The 25,406-nt window shown below is 38.1% G+C and overlaps 2 protein-coding genes across 2 annotated transcripts in view; one reads left to right on the top strand and one right to left on the bottom strand.

Moving 5' to 3' along the window:
- The window catches only part of drosha (drosha ribonuclease III), a 502,261-nt gene that overhangs the window by 214,789 nt on the left and 262,066 nt on the right, over window positions 1-25,406 (top strand). The gene's annotated exons all lie outside the window — the stretch shown is intronic.
- mc4r (melanocortin 4 receptor) lies at window positions 11,843-13,237 on the bottom strand. Its single transcript, XM_057823955.1, has one exon. The coding sequence runs from the start codon at window positions 13,163-13,165 to the stop codon at window positions 12,209-12,211; it is 957 nt and encodes a 318-aa protein (XP_057679938.1). The 5' UTR covers window positions 13,166-13,237; the 3' UTR covers window positions 11,843-12,208.

Raw genomic sequence — 25,406 nt, 5'->3', positions numbered from 1 at the left:
ATTCAACATACTGTACATAAGTATTGTATTTGTTTATTATAACAATAAATCAACATGATGGCATTAACATTAACATTCTGTTAAAGCGATCCATGGATAGAAAGACTTGTAGTTCTTAAAAGATAAATGTTAGTACAAGTTATTCATTAATTCAGACATTCCCCTTTACCCCTCTTAATGTTTTCGTTTCGGTAAAATTTTCAATCAAAAAATCCCTGCCGTTCTTCCACAGTGTAACTACATAAGGTAGTGATTGAAATACACCACAAGGTGTCAATAGCAAGTTTTAAATTACTTACAAATCAAGCCAAGTTAAAGGGTATGTAGTGCCCTGGGAAAATTTTAATATTCCATCATTTATCCATAAACGCATGCCTTTTGTATTCATATCATGCCACTTCGTGTAATTACACACAAGAAAATGAAAGAAATTTGGCTCGATTGTCAAGCTAAAACGACCGGCGCCCGAGATCTGGCAGATTGTGTGCGTGACGTCACGACAAGTGAAGAGAGTGCCACCGGCCACTAGGGGGGCAGCGCCTGTCTGCATCAATAGAATTCCTTCTAGTGAGGGGAGAATTAGGTGTTTTGAGCTGTTTATGCTGATGCATTGTGTTCGTCCTGCACATATTCCAGGTTCCCTCATGAAGAAACACCCCTCGTTGTCAATAAAAGAGAATTCAGAATTGACAGTGAGGGGTGTTTCTTCAACAAGAAAAAGGCTCAGTGCTTTAATACTGAATGGCGGCGATGATGGCAGACAATTCAGTTTCTAGTTTCAGCGACGAATCCGACGTAGAAGGACGTAACGAATGTTCATCTAATGGTGACGAGGAGAGTTACGAAGCTTTAATCGGTGTTTTAGGTTAGCAATTTGAGCCCAAACGAACGCCAATGCAGCGTAATGAAACGGTCATTGAGGGGAGCAATGACACTGATGAAACATCGGCAGCAGATTGTGTGGGAAACACCAATGATTTGTTTTGCATTTCTTTTTGTGAAGCTGATACACCGTGACTTCATAAGAAAGGAATGCATAGAATACTTATCATTTATTGCGCTATCATAGCTTTTCGCTCTGCCAACAGACACAAATATGAATGGGATCAGAGGATTTGTTCTATATATTTTACGAACGATAATGTATACATGTGTCCAGTCCTGTATCCAATGCGTGACATTTTTTTATTATAAAAGAGTACTCACTCTTGCCATTTCGAGCTTGGCTGCTCCCCTCCTTTGCTTAACCTTAGCCTCCTTTGCTAGTCATCATCCTCTTTCTTGATATCTCGGGACATTTAGGTCGCTGCGCGTGTATGGTCGGCACCGCATCTCCTTTGAGCAGCAATCTTTTAGCAAAATCCGATTTCACTTGTCCATAGTTCGAGAAGCTTTCAGGTGGAAAATCCGCACCACAGAAAAGCGTGCCGGAGGCTGTGTCTAGAAAATTTGCCCTCTTTGCACGGACGAACTTTACCCATCGTCTGCGTAGTCCAGCTTTTTTTGTCGCGTTCGGGAACTCATGGATACTATATTCCGATAAATAGCTATTTGTACACCACATAGCACAGCAGTTTTGAACCATTTTTGAGATGTTTTCGTCAAACAAACCCCAACGCTACTCTCTCGTCGTTAAAAAACAATGGCACCTGGCTCCGCCTCGACTGTCAATCACTTGTCGTGACGTCGCCGCCCCATTCGGCTCTTTCCGGAACACTTTCGGGAATGTTCGTCATTTTCGATCTATTTTCGATAATTGCTCATTAATGTGATTGTTTTTTTTTTTTTGTTAACTTTATCAATATTTGTTATCTTGGCACATAACGGTTCTATTGATGTCTCACACCCCCTTTGCCGCTACATCCCCTTTAAATGCGTCAAATATTTTAACGTGATTAATTTAAAAAATTAATTACCACCCTTTAACGCGATAAATTTGACAGCACTACAAAATACCTAAATAAAATTAATATTCAACTCATTTGGCTGCCATTGACGGCGCTACATTTCCAATCTGTTCCGACTGGGAGTGGTGAATGAAGGAACGTTCGTCAAGGGCAAGTAAACTAGGGTTGGTTCGATTAATTAACGAGTTGACTAGCAAATGAATTTTCAGCTATTTTGATGAATAAACCATTTGGAAAATCAAAATCGTTCAAATTCATTTTTTAAAAACCTCTTAATAACAATTTTTTAAAATGCCTCTTTAAAAAGATGTGGGAAAAAAGAAGTATACTTTCAATTTTATTTTTAAATTATTAATTAAAAAAGGAAAAATATATATATATTTTCTTTTTGTGTATTTATTCCATTTGTTTGTCACTTTTATGTGTTAATTTACAATTTTTATCCAACCAAAAACGTCGAAAAATTCGGAAAGCATTAGTTTTCTTCATTTTTTAAAATTTAATTTAATATTAATTAATTAATAAAAATGAGACAATACATATTTCAAATCTGTTTTTAAAATTACAAAAAAGAAGAAAAAAGAAAAAAATGGGAAATGAAGTATATGTTTCAAATGTATCTTTAAAATATTAACTAAAAAAGAAAAAATTGTATTTTGTGTATTTCATTTATTTGTCATTTCTATATTTATTTACAATTTTTTAATGAACACACAAACACAAAATGGAAACATCTTGGGATTTAATTAAAAACAAAAACGGAGGAAAAAGGGAAAGTTAATTTCTCTTTATTTTTAAAATTCAAATGTATTTCCTTAATATTTTTTAAATCTCTTTTTTCTTTTTAATAAAAAAGAAAATAAAAAGGAAAAAATTGGAAACGAAGTATACTTTTCAAATTTATTTTTAAGATGTTAATTAAAAAAGAAAAAACATTGTGTTTTGTGTATTTCATTTATTTGTCATTGTTATATTTTATTTACAAATTTTAATAAACACACACAAAAAAAAACGGAAACATTTTGGGATTTAATTAAAAGCAAAAACAAACATTTTGGGATTTAATTAAAAGCAAAAACAAAGGAAAAATTCATTTCTTTTTATTTTGAAAATTTAAATGTATTTCCTTAATAATATTTTTTAAATCTTTTTCTTTTTAATAAAAAGAAGAAAAGAAAAAGAAAAAATGGGAAACGAAGTACACTTTTAAAATTAATTTTTAAGATATTAATTAAAAAAGAAATAACAATTGTATTTTGTGTATTTCATTTATTTGTCATTGTTATATTTTATTTATTTACAATTTTTAATAAACACACAAAAAAACGGAAACATTTTGGGATTTGATTAAAAACAAAAACAAAGGAAAACATAATTTCTCTTTATTTAAAAAAAAAAAAGAAAAAAAATTGAGAAACGAAGTATACTTTTCAAATTTATTTCTAAAATATTAACTAAAAAAGAAAAAAAAAACAAATATTTTGTGTATTTCATTTTTTTTTTGTCATTTTTTATTTATTTACAATTTTTAATAAACACACACACAAAAAAACGGAAACATTTTGGGATTTAATTAAAAACAAAAACAGGAAAAACTTTAATTTCTCTTTATTCTAACCCTTTATAAAGTTAAAAAAAACAATGGTTGAATGATCAAATCTTCACTCACTGCCATCCTCCCAGTACAGATAGATTGGACGCTTACTATTGACAAAGTCCTTAATAATCCCAGTGAAAGTTTCTGAGGTGACAGTTTATTCATATATACCTTCATACATTTTGACTGTCGCCGACAATTGCAGTAAAAGAGTTCAAGATATTTTCTAACTAATTAGTTGCCATTGACGGCGATAAGAGTTTAAATGGATTGGGCGTCTATAAATGACATTGAATATGTTTTAAACTAATGAGTTCCAATTACAAAGCATGTAAATGTGCAATCAATTTCAATAGAATTGAAAAAATCCAAGTGTTCTTAATGAATATTAGATTTTACGAGCCCTGCGCTTATTACTTCATTTATTTTCTTCATTATGAATAAAGCAGAATGTGGGTCTCTTGTGTGTAAAACCAACAAATAATTGCTTTCATTGAAACTCTTTACCCAAATAAATCTGACTCCAAGTAGATTTGAAGACACGGGTGATGTTTTATTCAACTATCCAGCAGTGGCTCACATGATGCAGAGCAGCATTTTAAACATTTAACAAGAAAACACCAAATTGAATTACATTTCGCAACACTTTTGCGCTCAGTAGTTCTTTGGACATCACAGTGCAGGTTTAAGGCCATGACACAATAAGCAAATTGTGACACACTCGTCTATACAGAGCATTCATAAAGTCCCAAAATCATGTGATTTTGGAGTAGTCTTAGTCGCAAAGTGTCCAAAGAGCCATTATTTACGTTTTTGTGTCTAATCAGAGTTCAGTCCAAAGTCTCCAGCGGGTTTTACAAAATCCCCCAACTGGCTAATCCTGCTCTTTGAGCTATTCCCAAATCAGCTTTCCCAAATTGACTGGAAATGCCAAGTCTATAGCATTTCCAAAGTTATCTCTATGTAAAATCGTCTAACCTGTTTTGTCTATCTTTCTAGCAATTTCAAAATCACGCAGTCTTCCCTTTCTAGCAAATCCTAAATAATCACCACCAATCTTTAGTGAATCCCACTGCTCAAAGTATCCAAGATTTAAAGGGATCCTTGGACTTAAAGACTTGCAGGCTCTAATAAACCACAATTGTTCTTTTACTACAATATGTTATTAGACACACATACAGTGGGGAAAATAAGTATTTAGTCAACCACCAATTGTTCTCCTACTTGAAAAGATTCGAGAGGTCTGTAATTGTCAACATGGGTAAACCTCAACCATGAGAGACAGAATGTGGAAAAAAAACAGAAAATCACATTGTTTGATTTTTAAAGAATTTATTTGCAAATTAGAATGGAAAATAAGTATTTGGTCACCTACAAGCAAGCAAGATTTCTGGCTGTCAAAGAAGTCTAACCTCTTCTAACGAGGCTCCACTCGTTACCTGTATTAATGGCACCGGTTTTAAGTCATTATCGGTATAAAAGACACTTGTCCACAATCCCAGTCAGTCACACTACAAACTCCACTATGGCAAAGACCAAAGAGCTGTCGAAGGACACCAGAGACAAAATTGTAGACCTTCACCAGGCTGGGAAGACTGAATCTGCAATAGGTAAAACGCTTGGTGTAAAGAAATCAACTGTGGGAGCAATTATTTGAAAATGGAAAACATTCAAGACCACTGATAAGCTCCCTCAATCTGGGGCTCCATGCAGAATCGCACCCCGTGGCGTCAAAATGATAACAAGAACGGTGAGCAAAAATCCCAGAACCACATGGGGACACCTCGTGAATGATCTACAGAAAGCTGGGACCACAGTAACAAAGGCTACTATCAGTAACACAATGCACTGCCAGGGACTCAAATCCTGCGCTGCCAGACGTGTCCCCCTGATGAAGAAAGTACACGTCCGGGCCCGTCTGCGGTTCGCTAGAGAGCATTTGGATGATCCAGAAGAGGACTGGGAGAATGTGTTATTGTCAGATGAAACCAAAATAGAACTTTTTGGTAGAAATACAGGTTCTCGTGTTTGGAGGAGAAAGAATACTGAATTACATCCGAAAAACACCATACCCACTGTGAAGCATGGGGGTGGAAACATCATGCTTTGGGGCTGTTTTTCTGCAAAGGGACCAGGACGACTGATCTGTGTAAAGGAAAGAATGAATGGGGCTATGTATCGAGAGATTTTGAGTGAAAATCTCCTTCCATCAGCAAGGGCATTGAAGATGAGACGTGGCTGGGTCTTTCAGCATGACAATGATCCCAAACACACAGCCAGGGCAACAAAGGAGTGGCTTCGTAAGAAGCATTTCAAGGTCCTGGAGTGGTTTAGCCAGTCTCCAGATCTCAACCCCATAGAAAATCTGTGGATGGAGTTGAAAGTCCGTGTTGCCCAACGACATCCCCAAAACATCACTGCTCTAGAGGAGATCTGCATGGTGGAATGGGCCAAAATACCAGCAACAGTGTGTGAAAAGCTTGTGAAGAGTTACAGAAAACGTTTGGCCTCTGTTATTGCCAACAAAGGGTACATAACAAAGTATTGAGATGAACTTTTGGTATTGACCAAATACTTATTTTCCACCATGATTTGCAAATAAATTCTTTAAAAATCAAACAATGTGATTTTCTGTTTTTTTCCACACATTCTGTCTCTCATGATTGAGGTTTACCCATGTTGACAATTACAGGCCTCTTTAATATTTTCAAGTGGAAGAATTTGCACAATTAGTGGTTGACTAAATACTTATTTGCCCCAATGTATATTAATGCCATTGATTTAAGAATCTATAATATATAATATGTTTTGACTTACGGAGGGCACCATGTTTTACGCGCGCAATGCACGCTGGGGGTGATGATGCGGTTGGCCTGGACTGGAAGAAAAGCTATGCTAGCTAGCAAGCGAAGCTAGTATGACGACGGGCATGATTTTGTCACATTCTGCCGCTGGTCAGATTGTTTTGTTACAGGAATGACTTCCCAACCTCGTACCTGCGTCCAATTCCAGCTCATCAGCAGTGTCTTTAAACCGATCCTAGGCGGCTTGCCGAGATATTGCCTTGCTGCCATTTGAGTTTTTCTGCCCGTCACGCCGTTTTTCTCTCATTTTTAAAAAACAAATTTTTATTGATCCCGACCTTCTGTCACGGACCCTTCTTGTGTCCTTTTCGCCATCGCATGTTTTTTTTGTGTGTGTTCAAAAAACCCTATTACGCAATCCCTTTGTTACTGTTATCTGCTTGCTGTCTGAAGTTAGCTGCGTTTTTTCATTCCGTGGTCAAGCCAGCTGCACTTTCTTTTCAGTTGCGTTTCCTTTTCAGGTTTTACCGCACAGACAGACAGCGCACGTGGGTTGAGATTGCTTTATAAGGAAAAGCATGACTTAAATGTCACGCAGAAGTATAGTCCTGTGGTCTAGGTGCTCCTTTGTTGCACAGGAAATGTGGGTTCGAATCCCATTGGAGACTTTCATTTAATCGCTTTTGCTGCTCGTTTTGTGAAATATCGACCGTGTTGTCCTGCTCATCACTTTTCCGCTCGGGTTCAAATTGGAAGGGCAGATCCAACGAAATGTTTATGTATCCAACTAGTGACACTGTGGAAGTACGGCAGCGATGCCCACTGACGTCATCGCATGGCGTCGTCAACAAATATGGCGACCTACTAGGTAAACTAATTTTTCAAATTTTATAAAACCGAAAACATTAAAAGGGGTTTGGATATCAAACTCATACTAACATTTATCCTTTCAGAACTACAAGTCTTTCGTGTCCGTGGTTCCCTTTAAGGACTTCCTTTTTCATCCAGTCTCGGACCATTCCCACGCCACCTAATCTGAATAGCTCTCAAAACATCACAGTTTCCCAAAAAATGGGAATCTGTGAAAATAAAATTCCCTATGGAACAATAATATCTATCTATCTATCTATCTAGCTATCTATCTATCTTGCTATTCTCAAATCACAAAAAAATTCAGGTCTTTAAATCCCTAGCAATTCTCGCAATTTGTTCAACTTTTTAGTCACCTATGTACTGGATTCCTGCTAGTCATAAATCATGAATGATTTAAAAGACATTCCTTCTTAGGCCCAAATTTCAAGTCTCACACATTTCTCAAATTATCCACTCTCAGTCCCTAAAGAATCTTTAGTAAATCCCAAATCTCTTGTCAATGAGTAAATCAAGTTTCAACAGGTCCGTAGGTCCAAGTCAAGTCTTGTCTCTGAAATTCATTCTTTCGTGTCAATCCCCTTTGGACTTCACACTCCCCCTTAAGCCACGAGTGGTCTTTATTTACAGGTGAAATCAGATATTATCAGCACTTGCACACAGCCAGCGAAGCCAGCGGGGACTGTAACCATAGCGACTATTCAGCTTGAAAGAAACGCCAAGTAAATATAGCACGGACACTATACAACGGATAATTAACACAATACAGTTGTTCACATGTACGGTTTAAAGTCATTAACCACATTTATGCTTGTCCTTGCATCGGAACCCAACTTTTAATAGCCTAGAGCTGGCCTGAAACCCTGATACAACACCTTAGGTCTGTCTTGAAACTGAACTGTGAAACTCTAACACTTGATGGAAACCATTGAAACGTTAAAACTGACTAGAACCCGCTCTTACACCCTTGAGCTGATATAAAGTCCTTGTTTAACATCTTAACCTAGTTTGGAAAAGTCAGGTTCAAATATGGCTCAAAACCTTAAAATTTGAGAGTTGATATAAAACCGTATGTCTGTCTTGAAACTGAACTCGATAACACAGAGTACCGATAACACTTGACGGAAAGCCGACATTAAAACTCAGGGTAACTTCCTGAGGTTCAAATATGGCTCAAAACCTTAAACCTGACTAGAAGCTAAAATTTAAGAGTTGATTTAAAACCGTAGGTCTGTCTTGGAACCGGACTCTAACTGGCTTTTTGAACTGATAACACTTGATGGAAAGCCGACATTGAAACTCAGGGTAACTTCCTGATCTAGTTTGGAAAACTCAGGTTCAAATACGCCTCAAAACCTTAACCTGACGAGAAGCTAAAATTTAAAAGTTGATTTAAAACTGTAGGTCTGTCTTGGAACTGGACCCTAACTCTTGCTTTTTGATCTAATAACACTTGATGGAAAGCCGACATTGAAACTCAGGGTAACTTCCTGACCTAGTTTGGAAAACTCAGGTTCAAATACGACTCAAAACCTTAACCTGACTAGAAGCTAAAATTTAAGAGTTGATTTAAAACTGTAGGTCTGTCTTGGAACCGGACTCTAACTGGCTTTTTGAACCAATAGCGCTTGATGAAAAGCCAACATTGAAACTCAGGGTAACTTCCTGATCTAGTTTGGAAAACTCAGGTTCAAATACAGCTCAAAACCTTTACCTGACTAGAAGCTAAAATTTAAAAGTTGATTTAAAACTGTAGGTCTGTCTTGGAACTGGACTCTTAACTCTGGCTTTTTAAACCGCTTTTTGAAGCGATAACACTTGATGGAAAGCCGACATTGAAACTCAGGGTAACTTCCTGATCTAGTTTGGAAAACTCAGGTTCAAATACGGCTCAAAACCTTAAACCTGACTAGCAGCTAAAATTTGAGAGTTGATTTAAAACCGGTCTGTCTTGGAACCGGACTCTAACTGGCTTTTTGAACAGATAACATTTGATGGAAAGCCTACATTGAAACTCAGGGTAACTTCCTGATCCAGTTTGGAAAACTCAGGTTCAAATACGGCTCAAAACCTTAACCTGACTAGAAGCTAAAATTAAAATGTTGATTTAAAACTGTTGGTCTGTCTTGGAACTGGACTCTAACTCTGGCTTTTTGAACTGATAACACTTGATGGAAAGCCTACATTGAAACTCAGGGTAACTTCCTGATCCAGTTTGTTAAACTCAGGTTCAAATACGGCTCAAAACCTTAAACCTGACTAGCAGCTAAAATTTGAGAGTTGATTTAAAACCGGTCTGTCTTGGAACCGGACTCTAACTGGCTTTTTGAACCGATAACATTTGATGGAAAGCCTACATTGAAACTCAGGGTCACTTCCTGATCCAGTTTGGAAAACTCCAGTTTAAACACTACTTTGAAACCTTAAATCTGACTAGAAGCTAAAACTTAAGAGCTTAATATTTGCTTGAAACCTTCCTCTAAAACAAATTCTGTTTCAAAGCCCCGATTTAAAACCTTAGGTCTGTCTTGAAACTGAACTTTGGATTTCTAACCCTGGTTTAATCTTTACATTGAACCTTCAACACTTAATAGAAACCCTACATCGAAACCTTACACCTGGCTAGTATCTGCTTTTACACCATCAACTTGCTATACAATCCTAATTCAAAACCTTTAACCAGTCAAAGAGTTTATAACTGCAACGAGTAGATCACAAAAACACTAGAGAAGTGATTCTAAAACCAGAATTGTGTTTGAAGTGAACAAAAGATTTGATTCGTGAGGCTCACGTAAGCTTTTTCACTCAAGTAGCGGTTGTATTCCGAGCTCTCATAACTTTGCGAGGGCAACAATGTGTCTTTTGTGAGGTCTTTTGCCTCATGATCGCCAGAAGACATGTTCCCGTCTTATTTGGAGCAGCGGAAAGACGGGACGACGAGTCCCACCGCAACGGCGTAAACAAATAGTCTTTGTGGGGAACATATGGCCATTTAAATGTTACGGCAATTTTGTCGGTCAGGTGCAATCGTCGCTTTTCAGATGACCCGCCATCCCCTCGAGGATTTGATTAATATCAATAGAAGCTTGAAATGTTAGTGTTCCATTTACACTGTCTGGATAAAAGTATTTGGACTTAGCTGTCGGAGAGGAAACGTTTGTCTTTTGCGGATATTTTGCGGCAGCTTTGTCAAATTGGCGGCCCGGGGGCCTGATCTGGCCCGTCGTATGAATTTGCGTGCGTCCGAAAACTGGAGAATATTTACTGTTTTATGTAATTTTTTTAACCATAGATGCCTGTTGTCTGATTTACATCATGAATATATGTAATTTATTACTTTTTTTTAAAAATTGTGTTGTTTCTTGATCTTATTATCTTTTTAATTACCTTTCTCAACTTGATTTAGCATCAACTTGAAAACAAAACACAAGTAAAATGTTTTTAAAAATCCTAATTTGTAAAACTTTGACGTCATTTTTAAAAGCATAAAGTGAATACAGTAATTTTCGGACTATAAGGCGCACGTGACGATAAGCCGCAACCCACCAAATTTGACACAAAAACGGCATATGGTCATAGATAAGCCGTACTGGACTATAAGCCCCAACTACCCCACTGTATTATGGGATATTTACACCAAAAGATATGATCCAGTGACGCTATATCTGACAGCAGCATCATTATATTGTCATAAGACCAAATGAACCCCCATGAAGCTTTGAACCAATTGGCTTCATTGCTTCAAGAAGCTTCATTCGGCCATCACTGCTCCCTTAGGGAGACAGTCAACCTTTGCTGCCACCTGTGTCAACACTGTTGTTGTCCAACATGCCTCTTAACATGCATTGCAGCGCTACAGATGTAAATAACAATCAAAATTCATGTTCTGCGCTAATTATTTCTTCAGTTACTGTTCCAGTTGTTTCATTAATTGCTAGTTATGGATTTGGTAACACTTTTTTTGACATGGGCACCATAAGACTGTCATTAGACAATTACTATTATGACATGAGACTGTCATGAGCATTAATGAATGCTTATAACAGATGTCATTTTGTGTCATCTGGCAAATTATATCAGTTTTGAATGGATGTAAATATCCGAGCTGGACATGAATGGAATTAGTGACATCATTGATAATGTCATTAATGGTCATGATAGTGTCATGTCACAATTATGACGTTTTTATGGCAGTCTTATGACGCAGCTGTCAAAGAAAGTGCCTATTAACCCAAATAAATCAACAGATAAGCCACAGGATTCAAAACGAGGGAAAGACGTAGCGGCTTATAGTCCCAAAATTACGGTAGTTACTGTTTTCGTCCCGTTTTTTTAATTAAATCAAAACATGACAAAAGAGTATGCTTACTGATTTTTCCTTTTTTAGTTCATTATAAATTGCTAGACAAAATACAAGAATGAAGATATAAAACAAGATTTCCCCCCCCCTTTTTAAAAAAAAAAAAAAAAAAAAAAAACTGCAAAAATAAATAAATTAAAAAGAGAATATGTACTGTTTCCCCTCCCTTTAAAAATGAAAGCTGGAGGCAAACATAAATATTTTGTTTTTTAGAGGCACAACATTTTTTAAAAAATGTAATTATTGTTAGAATAATTATAGATGACGATTCATTTGCTAATCGATTCATCGTGGCAGCCTTAGTTTAAATGCCGTTGACGGCGCGAGACGATGGATTGGAAGTCTCGCGCCATCGATGGTGGCTAAATGCGCTAAATATTTATGAACGTTGGCCAACGTAACGGCCCGCGACAAAGCTTCAGTCCTAATACTTTTGCCTCGACAGTGTAGTTTGTTCACATTCAATACCATCATGTGCAAAATGTACCAGTATTTCCATTTCAATATGAGCTTTCAGTCAACAAAGATCTCCTTGAAGGTCTTTCTCATGTCCTAAGTCCTGAAGGCATCGCTAATTTCTTGATGCTGGATTTTCCACCAAGATTTTTCAGTCCACATTTGAAGGCTACCTTCCTCCCATTAACCCCTTCGAGCCTGAAACGCTCTAATTTCACACGTACATGAAGGCGTGCAAGCAGCAGAAGATCTCCTTAAAGGTTTTCCTCATCTCCTGGCTCCTGAAAGCGTAGATGATCGGGTCGATGACGGAATTGCACATGATGAGGATGAGGTACATGTTGAAGTGCGACATGAAGCAGGTGCAGTAAGGGTTTCGGGGGCAGCTGATCATGAGGATGAGGTGCAGGAAGAAAGGCGCCCAGCAAACCACGAAGACTCCCAGAAGAATGGTGAGCGTGATGGCGCCCTTCATGTTGGCACGCTGCTGAACCGGCGCTTGACCTGGCAACGCGGCGATCCGCTTCATGTGCAGGCGCGCCAGCAGGAACATGTGCACGTAGAGCGAGGCCATGAGCACCAGCATGGTGAAGAACATGCTGATGAGGCAGATGAGCACGGTGGTGCTCTCCGAGTAGACTATGAAGAGCACGCCCGAGACGATGCAGCAGGTCCAGATGCCGGCGATGACCAGCGTGGCCCTCCGCAAGGTGACGATGTTGTGGTAGCGCAGCGCGTAGAAGATGGTGATGTAACGGTCGATAGCGATGGCCAACAGGCTGCAGATGGACGCCAGGAGCGAACTGCAGATCATGGAGTCGAAAAGATTGTCCATGTTCTTGATGAGCCGCACCGGGATGCTGAGGGTGCCGCCGTTAATCAGCGCAATGACGATGGTCTCCGACGCATTGGAGGCGCTTACCAGCATGTCGGCCACCGCCAAGCTGCAGATGAAGAAGTACATAGGCGAGTGGAGGTTCTTGTTCTTGACGATGGCCACCACCACCAGGATGTTCTCCAGTAGACTGATGATGCCCAGAGTCAGGAAGACCTCGGTGGAGATCAGCAGCTGATCGTAGCATCCCGCCGAGGAATCCCGCTCCGGGTCCTCTTTGCTGAGGGACATCTGACTCCGGTTGTGGAATAATCCCTCTTGTCCCGTGGCGTTCATGATTCCTACTTCTTCAACTTTAACTTTCCACTATCTCCATTTTCCACCTCGCCGAACGCTGCCCTCCGAAGGTGGGAATTCAAAGGCAGAGCGAGCGAGTGCAGGGAGGGCGAACCCCGAGATGTGGAGTGTGATCCTCCTCCTCCTCGTTTACTCGCTCTGTTATACGCCCTTAGCACACATACACACACAGCTCTCGGTGCTCTTCTTTTTCTATTGGCTGGTGGTGGAGCTGTGAGGCAGGAGGATGCCTATGAATGAAAAGAATGACTTTTGATATTATTGTTGCTCACTGATTCAAAATTCATTCATTCATTGGGGTGAGGAAAAACATGCCTGTTAAAAAAAACATTATGCTCTAATAAAGATGCCAGATTAAGTATTAACTGAAGCCTCCAGTCCACTCATAATGCATTCAAGGCTGCGCGGGGGATGAATGTTCCTCCTTCAATAGCTGAAAAGAGCAGATATTTAGTCGCAAATAATGCTGCTGATTTTAGTCATCGCAAAAACAGTCTGTAGATTTTGTCCCAAAAAATTGAAAAATTTAAGGGCGATCATTGTGATATTTTCACAGAGTGGAGTTAGCACGAATATACTCCATATGCACTCCTAATTAGGGATGGGAATTGATAGGATTTTTACGATTCCGATTCCATTATCGATATTGCTCAACGATTCGATTCTTCTAATTCGGGGAAAAAGAAGAACAAACGTTTTGATTGGCATTGAGTTTGTTTATTCAGAAGTCACAACCTTTAAAAACTCACAACAAGGTCAAAAGAGGCCCAAAGCCTCAATATTAACTGTGGCAATAAGTGGCAAATGCACGAGAATGTAACATTTTCCTGAAACATTTTTCTAATAGAAATAAAAAAATATTGGTATATATTGGCATATAGGTCGTTGGTCTGCCGTTACCAATATGTGTTAAACTTGCAGAGGTCCCCAAACTTTTTCCAGTGAGGGCCGCATAACTTTTCCCTTCTCTGATGAGGGGCCGGGGTCAGTTTGTAACAGAAAAAGTGTGACGATTGCAGGAGTGCCCAGATGTAAAAAAATTATTGTTTTTCAGAATGCCACAATCAAATAACCCTTTCTGGATATTTCACGGAACAAAAGTAAATAAAATAAAAATAATAATATAATATAATAATAATTAATAATAATAACACTATTAATCAAATAGATAGTAACCAAATAACCCTCTCTGAGTTCTTTACAGAAAAAGGCCAGAAAATAAATAACACTATTGAGAAGGAAGAAGAAAAAAAAAAAAAAAATCAAAATGCTCTCTGGTATTGTTTAGAGGGCCGGACCAAATGTTGGGGCGGGCCGTATTCGGCCCGCGGGCCATAGTTTGGGGACCCCTGTGAAAGTGTATTATTTACCAGTATATTGAAATGCATGTCTTTGAGTTTTTATGGTGCTTTCACACTCAAGTGGGGGTGCCCTTGCGCTTCCTCATGCGAAGAACGCGCTCACGTAAAGAAGAGCGCTCTTACACGCGAAGAAGAAGAAATGCCGCATCCAAGCGAGTGAGCGAGTTAGTGAGAGAGGGAAGCACTGCTACGACCCTACTTTCTTTGTTAATGCTTGTAAAATATCTACAGAGGCAACGTCTGTATGTATCATCTTTTGTGGTGTTGTTGTGTGTTTCCACTCGCGATCGGACACTTAAATCCAGTTGTGTAGTGGTTTGAACGAAGAACGCATGCTAACTGTTTCGTTATTACTGACTTAGCAGCTAATCATCGCTGATTTACATTGATGCAAACCTGTTTGTTTTTGGGGACGAAATTGATTTGTTTCATTTCTATTTTTAGTTTCACTCTTCAAGTGATGGTTGAATAAATGCAGCAAATTATACCAACGTCTTCTGTATCGTCATTTCGGAGTTTAGCTAGCTGTATAGCTGTCTCGGTGAGGACAGTGCAGTCTATTCCCTCCCGATGCAGTTATCTCCACCTTGCAATGATTGCAAGTCGTTTTGTTGTAATTTTCCCTCGTGAAGTGAAGACACACTTTCGAGCGTTTGAACCTACGTGCTGTCATTGTTATGTTTACGGCTACAATACTCGTGCTAAACTATCGTAACCTTTCATTTTCACCCTCTTTCCTGGTGAAGTGTAGCCAAACTTTGGAGCGGGTGGTTCTTGGCGCAATGCTAGTTTGATGTGTTTTGACAACAAGAGTCACGACGCAATATGCGTCTTCAGGACTCGTTAAAGGGATCGTTAAGGCTTTTTCATTGTGATGTCGAGGCCTCGAAACACTAGGAACCGGTTCCGAATTGGAATCGGATTTCAATTCCCATCCCTACTCCTAATAATGAGTTGCTTTGTCATAGTCGGCCATGTTACAATAGGATAAGACACGCCATTCGTAATAAATGTTGATAGAATATGAAAAATCATAGACTTCACTATCACTTGATGGGAAACGGGGCGCCGGACCGCTCCGTAGGGGGCCCATTTTCAAGAACTTAAAATTCAAATATTTTCAAAACCAAAGCCGCTAGCGACCTAAAACCAAAACAGGCACCTCCCTTAGGCATATATGAGTCTCTATGAGCAGAGGCATCAGAAAATTCAAAGTTATTCCCTAATAAAATCCCGATTGTTTTTTACATTAGTATAATAAAACTTAAAATGGCTATAAAATTCTCAGATTTTAAAATCACATTGTTTGTTTTTTAAAGAATTTATTTCCAAATTAGAGTGGAAAATAAGTATTTGGTCACCTACAAACAAGTAACATTTCTGGCTGTCGAAGAGGTCTAACGAGGCCTAACGAGGCTCGACTCTTTACCTGTTTTAACTCATTATCGGTATAAAAGACACCTGTCCACAACTTCAGTCAGTCACACTCCAAACTCCACTATGGCCAAGACCAAAGAGCCGTCGAAGGACGCCAGAAACAAAATTGTAGACCTGCACCAGGCTGGGAAGACTGAATTTGCAATAGGTAAAACGCTTGGTGTAAAGAAATCAACTGTGGGAGCAATTATTAGAAAATGGAAGACATACAAGACCACTGATAATCTCCCTCGATCTGGGGCTCCACGCAAGATCTCACCCCGTGGCGTCAAAATGATAACAAGAACGGTGAGAAAAATCCCCGAACCACACGGGGGGACCTAGTAAATGACCTACAGAGAGCTGGGACCACAATAACGAACGCTACTATCAGTAACACAATACGCCGCCAGGGACTCAAATCCTGCACTGCCAGACGTGTCCCCCTGCTGAAGAAAGTACACGTCCAGGCCCGTCTGCGGTTCACTGGAGAGCATTTGGATGATCCAGAAGAGTACTGGGAGAATGTGTTATGGTCAGATGAAACCAAAATAGAACTTTTTGGTAGAAACACAGGTTCTCGTGTTTGGAGGAGAAAGAATACTGAATTGCATCCAAAGAACACCATACCCACTGTGAAGCATGGGGGTGGAAACATCATGTTTGGGGGTGTTTTTCTGCAAAGGGACCAGGATGACTGATTTGTGTAAAGGAAAGAATGAATGGGGCCATGTATCAAGAGATTTTGAGTGAAAATCTCCTTCCATCAGCAAGGGCATTGAAGATGAGACGTGGCTGGGTATTTCAGCATGACAATGATCCCAAACACACAGCCAGGGCAACAAAAGAGTGGCTTCGTAAGAACCATTTCAAAATCCTGGAGTGGCCTAGCCAGTCTCCAGATCTCAACCCATTAGAAAATCTGTAGAGGGAGTTGAAAGTCCGTGTTGCTCAACGACAGCCCCAACACATTACTGCTCTAGAGGATATCTGCATGGAGGAATGGGCCAAAATACCAGCAACAGTGTGTGAATAGCTTGTGAAGAGTTAGAGAAAACGTTTGGCCTCTCTTATTGCCAACAAAGGGTACATAACAAAGTACTGAGATGAACTTTTGGTATTGACCAAATACTTATTTTCCACCATAATTTGCAAGGGAGCCATGCCATAGGGAAACAATGTGGGACCCACCTACCACCCTATTACTGTGGCTGCCAGGTTCTCGGCTGGCAGCCATTAACCAGCACCGTGATGGAATTGTGTGGGGAGGGTAGTGCAGTGTATGCATTAAAATGTTCCGCTCGTATCTAGTAAATTCGTAAACAGACTCACTCATATCTCAAAGTATTTGATGGCTATGAATTTACCCTCATGGGAAATTCAGAACTCAAAACAGCATTCATTTTATTGTAGTGACTGAATCCTCTCGTAGCGCATCTTAAGTGGCAACTGGAAGTAGGATGCATTCGTTGGGAGACAACTGCTGCCTCGCAACGCATTTTAATAAGAACGACTTCATTCGGATCACAACTCCAAGCCTGTCACAGTTGTCTGCTCAGCTCCATTGCAGATGTGAGCCTCTTTGCTGTCTCAACGGCTCACGAGCCACGATGTATCTTCCCACTCATCCATGTCTCGTTTTCTTCAATGGAGAGTACAAAAAGCAAGTAGCTTTGTAGCGTGCCCGTCGGTCACTTTTCGGCCGCCCAAATAAACACAGGAAATGCTTGATGTTTGTTGAAAGCGGCCATTTTGTCCGGTTTTAGGCGTCCTTTAGAAGGTAATATTCGTCCTCCAGCTTATACCCGATTGCTACCGAAATGTGAACCTCATATATTCGCCAGATGGATGACGTTAAATTGTATTTGGGAAAAAAAAAAAAAAAGTCAACTTTTTGTTCATATCTGAGTCTGGAGCGTGGTAGTGAAGTTTAACGACTCGCCGTAAAACAAACTTTGACGACGCAGCCTCGAAAGTTTATTATATCATAGAAAGGTGACATTCCAACAGAGTTTGTCGACTTTTAATCGCCCAGGTCATACAGAATATGTTGTCGCAGTGTGTAAAAAAAAAAAAAAAAAAAAAGGAAATTGAAGATGAAAATATGCAAAGCGGATTTTAAGGGGGGGCCAGCCCCCCACCCCCGGTGGCCAAAAAGTGTCATTGCATGTAATTGACTTTCCTATACATATATAAAAGTTGTAAAGCTATAAAACTGCAACAAAAATGAATGAAATGAGCAAAAAAACATTTTTTTTAATAGGTCGAAATTATTTTTCGAGCACCTTAGTCATTTGCTTTGCATATAATTAAAAATAATAATAATATATATACTGTATATATATATATATACAGTATATGAGACAAAAAATATTTTTTTAAATGATTTTTTTCTTTGAATGTTTTTTGTTTTTTTTTTTGGTTTGAAGCGATTGAAGCAACTTTTCGGGGGATTGAATGATTTAGACAAAATTTAGACACAAAAAAGACATTTTTCAATGAAAAATTAGTGTTCAAATGCAAATTTTTCAATCTCAAAGATTTTTTCGCATTCAAAAACTTTTTTTTTTTTTTTTTTTTTTTTAAACCTGTCCTGTTCAGCTGTTTGACACAGAGAATGGAAATCTAAGTGCCCGGATTCTGAACAGTTTTAATGTTTCACATTGAGAGTCTGACATACTCCCATTGTGATCATTCAAAATTAGAGCTGTCCCGACTAGTCGACATAGTCGATGTCATCGATGACGTAAATCCGTCGACGAGCACAACATCCCGTCGACGGTTAATGAAGGGTTAAAAAAAATATATGCGTGGAAAGTTCAGAATGTCGGATGCTCTGTATGCAAGCGGGGAAAGCGACACAAAGCCAAAAAAAGCGCACCAGAGTGTCCAAAACATTGACTTATTTCAAAGAAACAACGGAGGGTACACTCTTCTGTCCTGTCTCTTCAATGCCAAGCTTGGCTGCACGTCGGCCGTGAATAAACACCTCAAATGCCGTCACCCAGTTTGTATTTTTTTTTTTTTCATTTTTTGTACACCAGAGGGTGCTGTCGCCTTACTGAATAATAATGTTTCATTGACAATGGGCCTATAAGTGCTATTAGTATTGTCCTTAATGCTAACTGAAAGGTTTATTTCATGTTATGGTTTATTATATGGTATAGAAATTTATATAGAGTTAAAAGGTTATAAATATATACAGTATATACAGTGATTGTACTCAAGGGAGAGCTTGTCAATGATAAGGTAATAAATTAAGGTAAAGGCAATTCATTGATATATAAAAAAGGTTTAAAAGGAAAAAGGTGAAAAATTTTTGCTTATTTCTAATTGTGTTGTTTTATTTTTGTGCACCGTAGCTCTTACGGTGTGATTACATCAAGGATGGAATAAAAGTTGTAAACCATCAGTTTAAGAGACCACCTTTTCAATCGGGATGCTACACTAGTTAATTCTATCAGCATTTGAACTCATTGTTTATTTGTGATTTATTATTGTTATTTACGTGTTTATTTGTACTTTAATAAATAATTTAAGTGTTCCAATATGTTTTTTGTGAATTGATAACCGTAAACAAAAATTTCATTGCTAAATTAGTAAACAAAAACCAAAAAAAAAGTTTTTTTTAAAAAATTATTAGATTAGTCGACTAATCGTAAAAATAGTCTGCTGACTAATCGGGAGAAAATTAGTCGTTTGGGACAGCCCTATTCAAAATACCTTTTTATTATGACAAAGCAGCAAACAGGAAGGGATTATGGGGGGACAGAAGAAAAGAAATACAAGAGAAGAAAAAGAAACACAACAACAACAAGAAATACATTGAACATCTAAACTAGTTACTAATATGCTGGTGCTATCGTCAGCGAGATGTATTTCCAGTTTACACCATGTGGGGGCCTATTGGCCAGTGAAAGAGGAGAATGGGGGTGGAGGTGTCTATAAGCCTATAAACTAAGTGATTGAAAGGGGTAGAGTGTGCACAAATCAGTTCTGTGTTCTAGAACCCAGTAATCGTGTGAATCTCTTATGAGTGTAAGCCCGTTGGCGACCAACCCTACGCCGCCGCATCGCCAATCCCGGCGCCGGGACCACCAACCCGAGCATGCCCTACCACATCCAGCTGCACACAGGCCCCACCGGGCGCGCGACAGCCACGCAGACGGGCGGAGAAGCCGCGCGGGCGCCAACCCAGGGCCACGGCCCCCACCCAGCCAGCCCGGGGAGGGAGGGCGCGCGGGGGGCCATGCGCAGCCCATCCCTCCTCCTGCAGCCCAGCAAAGGAGCCATCGTCCCCCCCCGGGACCCAGGGTGGTCCCCCCGGGCCACCCGCGCACCCATCCCACCCAAACTTTTTCTATGATTAAAAAATTTTCTTTTTTTGATTGAAGTGATTTTTCTTTTTGAAAATCTATTTTCTTAGTCTTTAGCTTTACGTAATTTTTTGAAGCAACTTAGTTTTTTAATGAATAATAAAGAGAAAAATGTCCCAGCCAAAAACTTGACCTCAATCAAAAAAATAAAAATTAATCAAAGAAAAATAGCTTTCACATACATTTTTTTATTTTTTATTTTTTATTTCAAATTTATTTTTGCATTCAAACATTTTTTTTTTGATTGAAGCGACTTTTTTTTTTGGTTGAAAATATATATTTTGATTGAAGCAACTTTTTTTTTTTTTTTATTGAAGAAACTTTTTTTGATTGAATAATAAAGACACAAATCTACCTCCATATGGCTCCGCCAAGGGGATACAATTTTTGACTGGGGTAACTACATTGGCATGACACTGGCGGGCGTACCAAATTCAATGCATGACGATCTCGAAAAGTATTGCCTAAGCAGCCTGATTTAGAATTCCCCTCAAGAATGACGGGAAACAAAAAACTCTCATTGTCAACTTATTATTTTAAATATTCGTGTAAGTTAATTTTATTGCTGACACGTTTTGGGGTCATCAACATATTGTGCCCCCCTGCCTCAAAAGTCAAACTCCGCCTATTGAAAAATGTCCATTAACGAAAAGAACAGCCCTCTCCAGTCGAAATGGATTGGACGCCTACCGTCGTCAATGACATCCAAAGAGTTGAGAACAATATCAATGAGTGTGTGCATTTATTGAGTGTGCTAGTCACCATGACAACGCAGCACAAAGTCGCACGCCACTGGCATTGAGAGAAAACCTTGGAAGCGACTCCTATCTCAAACAATTCAGATGGAAGTAACATCTTTTTTTTTTTCCAAATCTAACTCATCAGCTGCCATTGATGGTGATAATTAGCCTGCCACCGTCAATGCTCGCTAACGGGATAAACTGCTTTGATTGAGCTTGTCAAATGACCACAAACGAATGGGGTTTATTTGATCACTATTAGATCAAAAATCTAAAGTAATTTAGAGTCCTTTTTTTCCCCACTTTTAACATTTTTTAATGAATAACAAGTTACTGATAGAAATGTTAATTATTTAACGGTAGGTCTAATTAAAATGATCCAGATTTTTCCAATGAATGAGTTAGTGTTACGAAAAGATTATTTTCTTGGAATGAGCAATTACTGTTTTACAAGGTATTAATTATGCGTTCCATATAAATATGCTTACTACTGACAAACTCGAAACTGAATATATAATTTTTAATCTTAAAGATGGGTGATGCCTCTTTCATTCTCTAAAAACTGCGGCACGGGGGCCAATTGTGGTCCATGGGAGAATATTTTGCGGCCCCCAATTGTAGTATTTGTGTTTCTCTTGTGTATTTTCCGTTCGGAAATAAAAAAACAAAAACAAATAATTTTTCATTTTAAATAACTACCGTAATTTTGCACTATAAAGTGTACCTGACTATAAGCCGGCACCCACCAAATTTGACACGAAAACGACATTTGTTAATAGCTAAACTGATTATAAGCCGCAGCTCCTCTCACTGTATTATGCAATAATTACACCATAAGATATATGTATATATTAGGGGTGTCAAACGATTAAAATTTGTAATCGAGTTAATTACAGCTTAAAAATTTATGAATCGTAATTAATCGTAATTAATCGCTATTCAAACCATCTATAAAATATGCCATATTTTTCTGTAAATTATTGTTGGAATGGAAAGATACAACACAAGATGGATATATACTTTCAACATACGGTACATAAGTACTGTATTTTATTATAACAATAAATCAACAAGATGGCATTAACATTATCAACATTCTGTTAAAGCGATCCATGGATAGAAAGACTCGTAGTTCTTAAAAGACAAGTTATAGAAATTTTATATCAAAACCCCTATTAATGTTTTCGTTTTAATAAAATTTGTAAAAATTTCATTCAAAAAATAAACTAGTAGCCCGCCATTGTTGATGTCAATAATTACTTCCACAATGCTCATGGGTGCTGAAGCCTATAAAATCAGTCGCACCCAAGCGCCAGGAGAGGGTGGCAAAACTCCATAAAACACAACATGTGGGCATTTCACTTTACTGTCATTTAAATCTGTCTGAGCGGGCCATGTGCGTTAATTGCGTCAAATATTTTAACGTGATTAATTTAAAAAATTGATGACTGCCGTTAACGCGATAATTTTGACAGTGGGTGTCAAACGATTAAAATTTTCATTCGAGTTAATTACAGCTTAAAAATTTATTAATCGCAATTCAAACCATCTATAAAATATGCCATATTTTTCTGTAAATTATTCTTGGAATGGAAAGATAAGACACAAGATGGATATATACATTCAACATACGGTACATTGGACTGTATTTGCTTATTATAACAAAAAATCAACAAGATGGCATTAACAATATTAACATTCTGTTTAAGCGATCCATGAATAGAAAGACTTGTAGTTCTTTAAAGATAAATGTTAGTACAAGTTATAGAAATTTTATATTAAAACCCCTATTAATGTTTTCGTTTTGATAAAATCTGTAAAATGTTCAATCAAAAAATAAACTATTATACAAATATTTTAACGTGATTAATTTAAAAAATTTTAAAAATTAATTACCGCCCGTTAACACGATAATTTTGACAGCCCTAATATATATATATATATATATATATATATATATATATATATATATATATATATATATATATATATATATATATATATATATATATATTGGGGCTGTCAAAATTATCGCGTTAACGGGCGTTAATTAATTTTTTAAATTAATCACGTTAAAATATTTGACGCAATTAACGCAGATGGCCCGCTCAGACAGATTTAAATGACAGTGCAGTGAAACGCTCACCTGTAGTGTCTATGGAGTTTTGCCGCCCTCTGCTGGCGCTTGGGTGCGACTGATTTTATAGGCTTCAGCTCCCATCAGCATTGTGTAATTATTGATCAATGGCGGGCTACTAGTTTATTTTTTGATTGAAAATTTTACAAATTTTATTAAAACGAAAACATTAAGAGGGGTTTTAATATAAAATTTCTATAACTTGTACTAACATTTTTTTTTAAGAACTACAAGTCTTTCTATCCATGGATCGCTTTAACAGAATGTTAATAATGCCATCTTGTTGATTTATTGTTATAATAAACAAATACAGTCCTTATGTACCGTATGTTGAATGTATATATCCATCTTGCCTTGTCTTTCCATTCCAAAAATAATTTACAGAAAAATATGGCATATTTTATAGATGGTTTGAATTGCGATTAATTGCGATTAATTACGATTAATTAATTTTTAAGCTGTAATTAACTCAATTAAAAAATTTAATCGTTTGACAGCCCTAATATATATATATAAGATATAAGATAAGGTAACACAAACAAGATGCCACCCATCAAATTTGACACAAAAACGGCATTTGTTCATAGATAAGCCACACTGCACTATAAGCCGCAGCTGTCCACACTGTATTATGGGATATTTACACCAAAAGAAATTAACCAGTAACAATTTTTTGACAGCGGCATCATACAACTGTCATTAGACCAAATGAACCACCATGAACCTTTCAAACCATTCTCTGCTAAGACAGAGGGGGGTGTTCTGCAAAAAAAAAGGAAAAATATATACAGTGTATTTGAAATATTTAATATGTTAAAATTTTTAAGTATATATTGAGTAGAACATAATATATAATCAATGATTTAAATAAAAAAGAAATATGTGAATGTAAATGAAATAAATTAAGGGTCATTCAGGGGCCCCTATGGTCCTGAGGCCCGCGACAACATGAGCAGTTCTTAACATCTTAAGCAGTTTTTGAAAAAAAAGGTTTAAATGGAACGTTGTATCACCTGAGCCATTACACATGAAAGTTGTTATAAGTCAATACAGATTTCTTTTGCATTAATCAGTTAGATTATCAATTATTTAAGTTTACATTCGTGAGAAATGTAGCCCTGACCCCCGCTCAATAATTTGTTTTATTAATGTCCCGTCCCCAGCAAAAAGTGTACATGCAAGTCAAGGGCGTAGGTTTGGTCTCAACATTGGTAGGGATGATATAACAGCATAACCTGCTTGTACACTTTTTCCTAGGGATGGGAAATTAATAAGACCAAACAGACTGAGTCAATTGGGGTCAGGGCTACATTTATCACGAATATGAACCTAATAAATTGATATGCTAAATCAGTGGTGCTCATTACATCGATCAAGATCGACCAGTCAATCACAATGCTAATGTGGGTAGCTCGCGGCATCCCCCTCCAAATTTGTATATATTTTTTTCATGTACAGTACATAATTAATTAAAGGTTATGTTGTGTGTATGTTGTGTTGTGTGAGCAACATATGAGGTTATGCAGCACCCGTCTCTCCCTAAGCAGCTTCTTGCTCACGGTTTTCTGGTTCGATAGTGTCCAGCAGAGTTCACTACATTTCTCACAGTTTGAGTAATGTTAACAGTAGAAAACACAAACAGCAGGACACTTCTCTCTAGGCTGCTTCCTACTTGAGTTTTGCAGGTTACCAAGTTCACGTAGTTTAATGTTATGCTAACTCTGATGCAGGTCAAACTTTCAGTAGCAAAATTAATGGTGTGTTTCCAAACTCAACAACATTGGCGTGGCGTCTTTTTTAAATTACTTACAGTGGCTGCTGCTGGCCCAAAAAACAAAAAACTTCTAATATCCCTCGTCTTCGAAGGGGATGGAGGAGGCGGCATGCGTTTCTGTCGGGGCTGTGTGAGTGTGAACGTGCGTGTGTGTGTAGGGGGCGGGTCAAGTCTTCAGCCAATCAAACGTTCGTTTGAGGAGGGGGAAATTGGACCGGCGCATTCAGCAAATGAAAAATGGATAGCTCCCCGTTTTTTTTTTAAATAAAGGGACTTGCACTCTGAAGTCACCGTGTTGCATTATCGTTATGCACATAATGCAAGCAATGATCCAAATGAGGGACGGCTAGCTTGACTTTGTTGTTCCTTATGTAGGCTGGCCTGACCGCAGTAGTTTGCAGGCATGCAAACTGGTT

The sequence above is a fragment of the Corythoichthys intestinalis genome, chromosome 20 (genome assembly GCF_030265065.1).
Source record: "Corythoichthys intestinalis isolate RoL2023-P3 chromosome 20, ASM3026506v1, whole genome shotgun sequence".
NCBI classification, from domain to species: Eukaryota; Metazoa; Chordata; class Actinopteri; order Syngnathiformes; family Syngnathidae; genus Corythoichthys; species Corythoichthys intestinalis.
The sequence above is the reverse complement of the archived record's forward strand: the minus strand, read 5'-3'. Positions and strand labels throughout refer to the sequence as shown.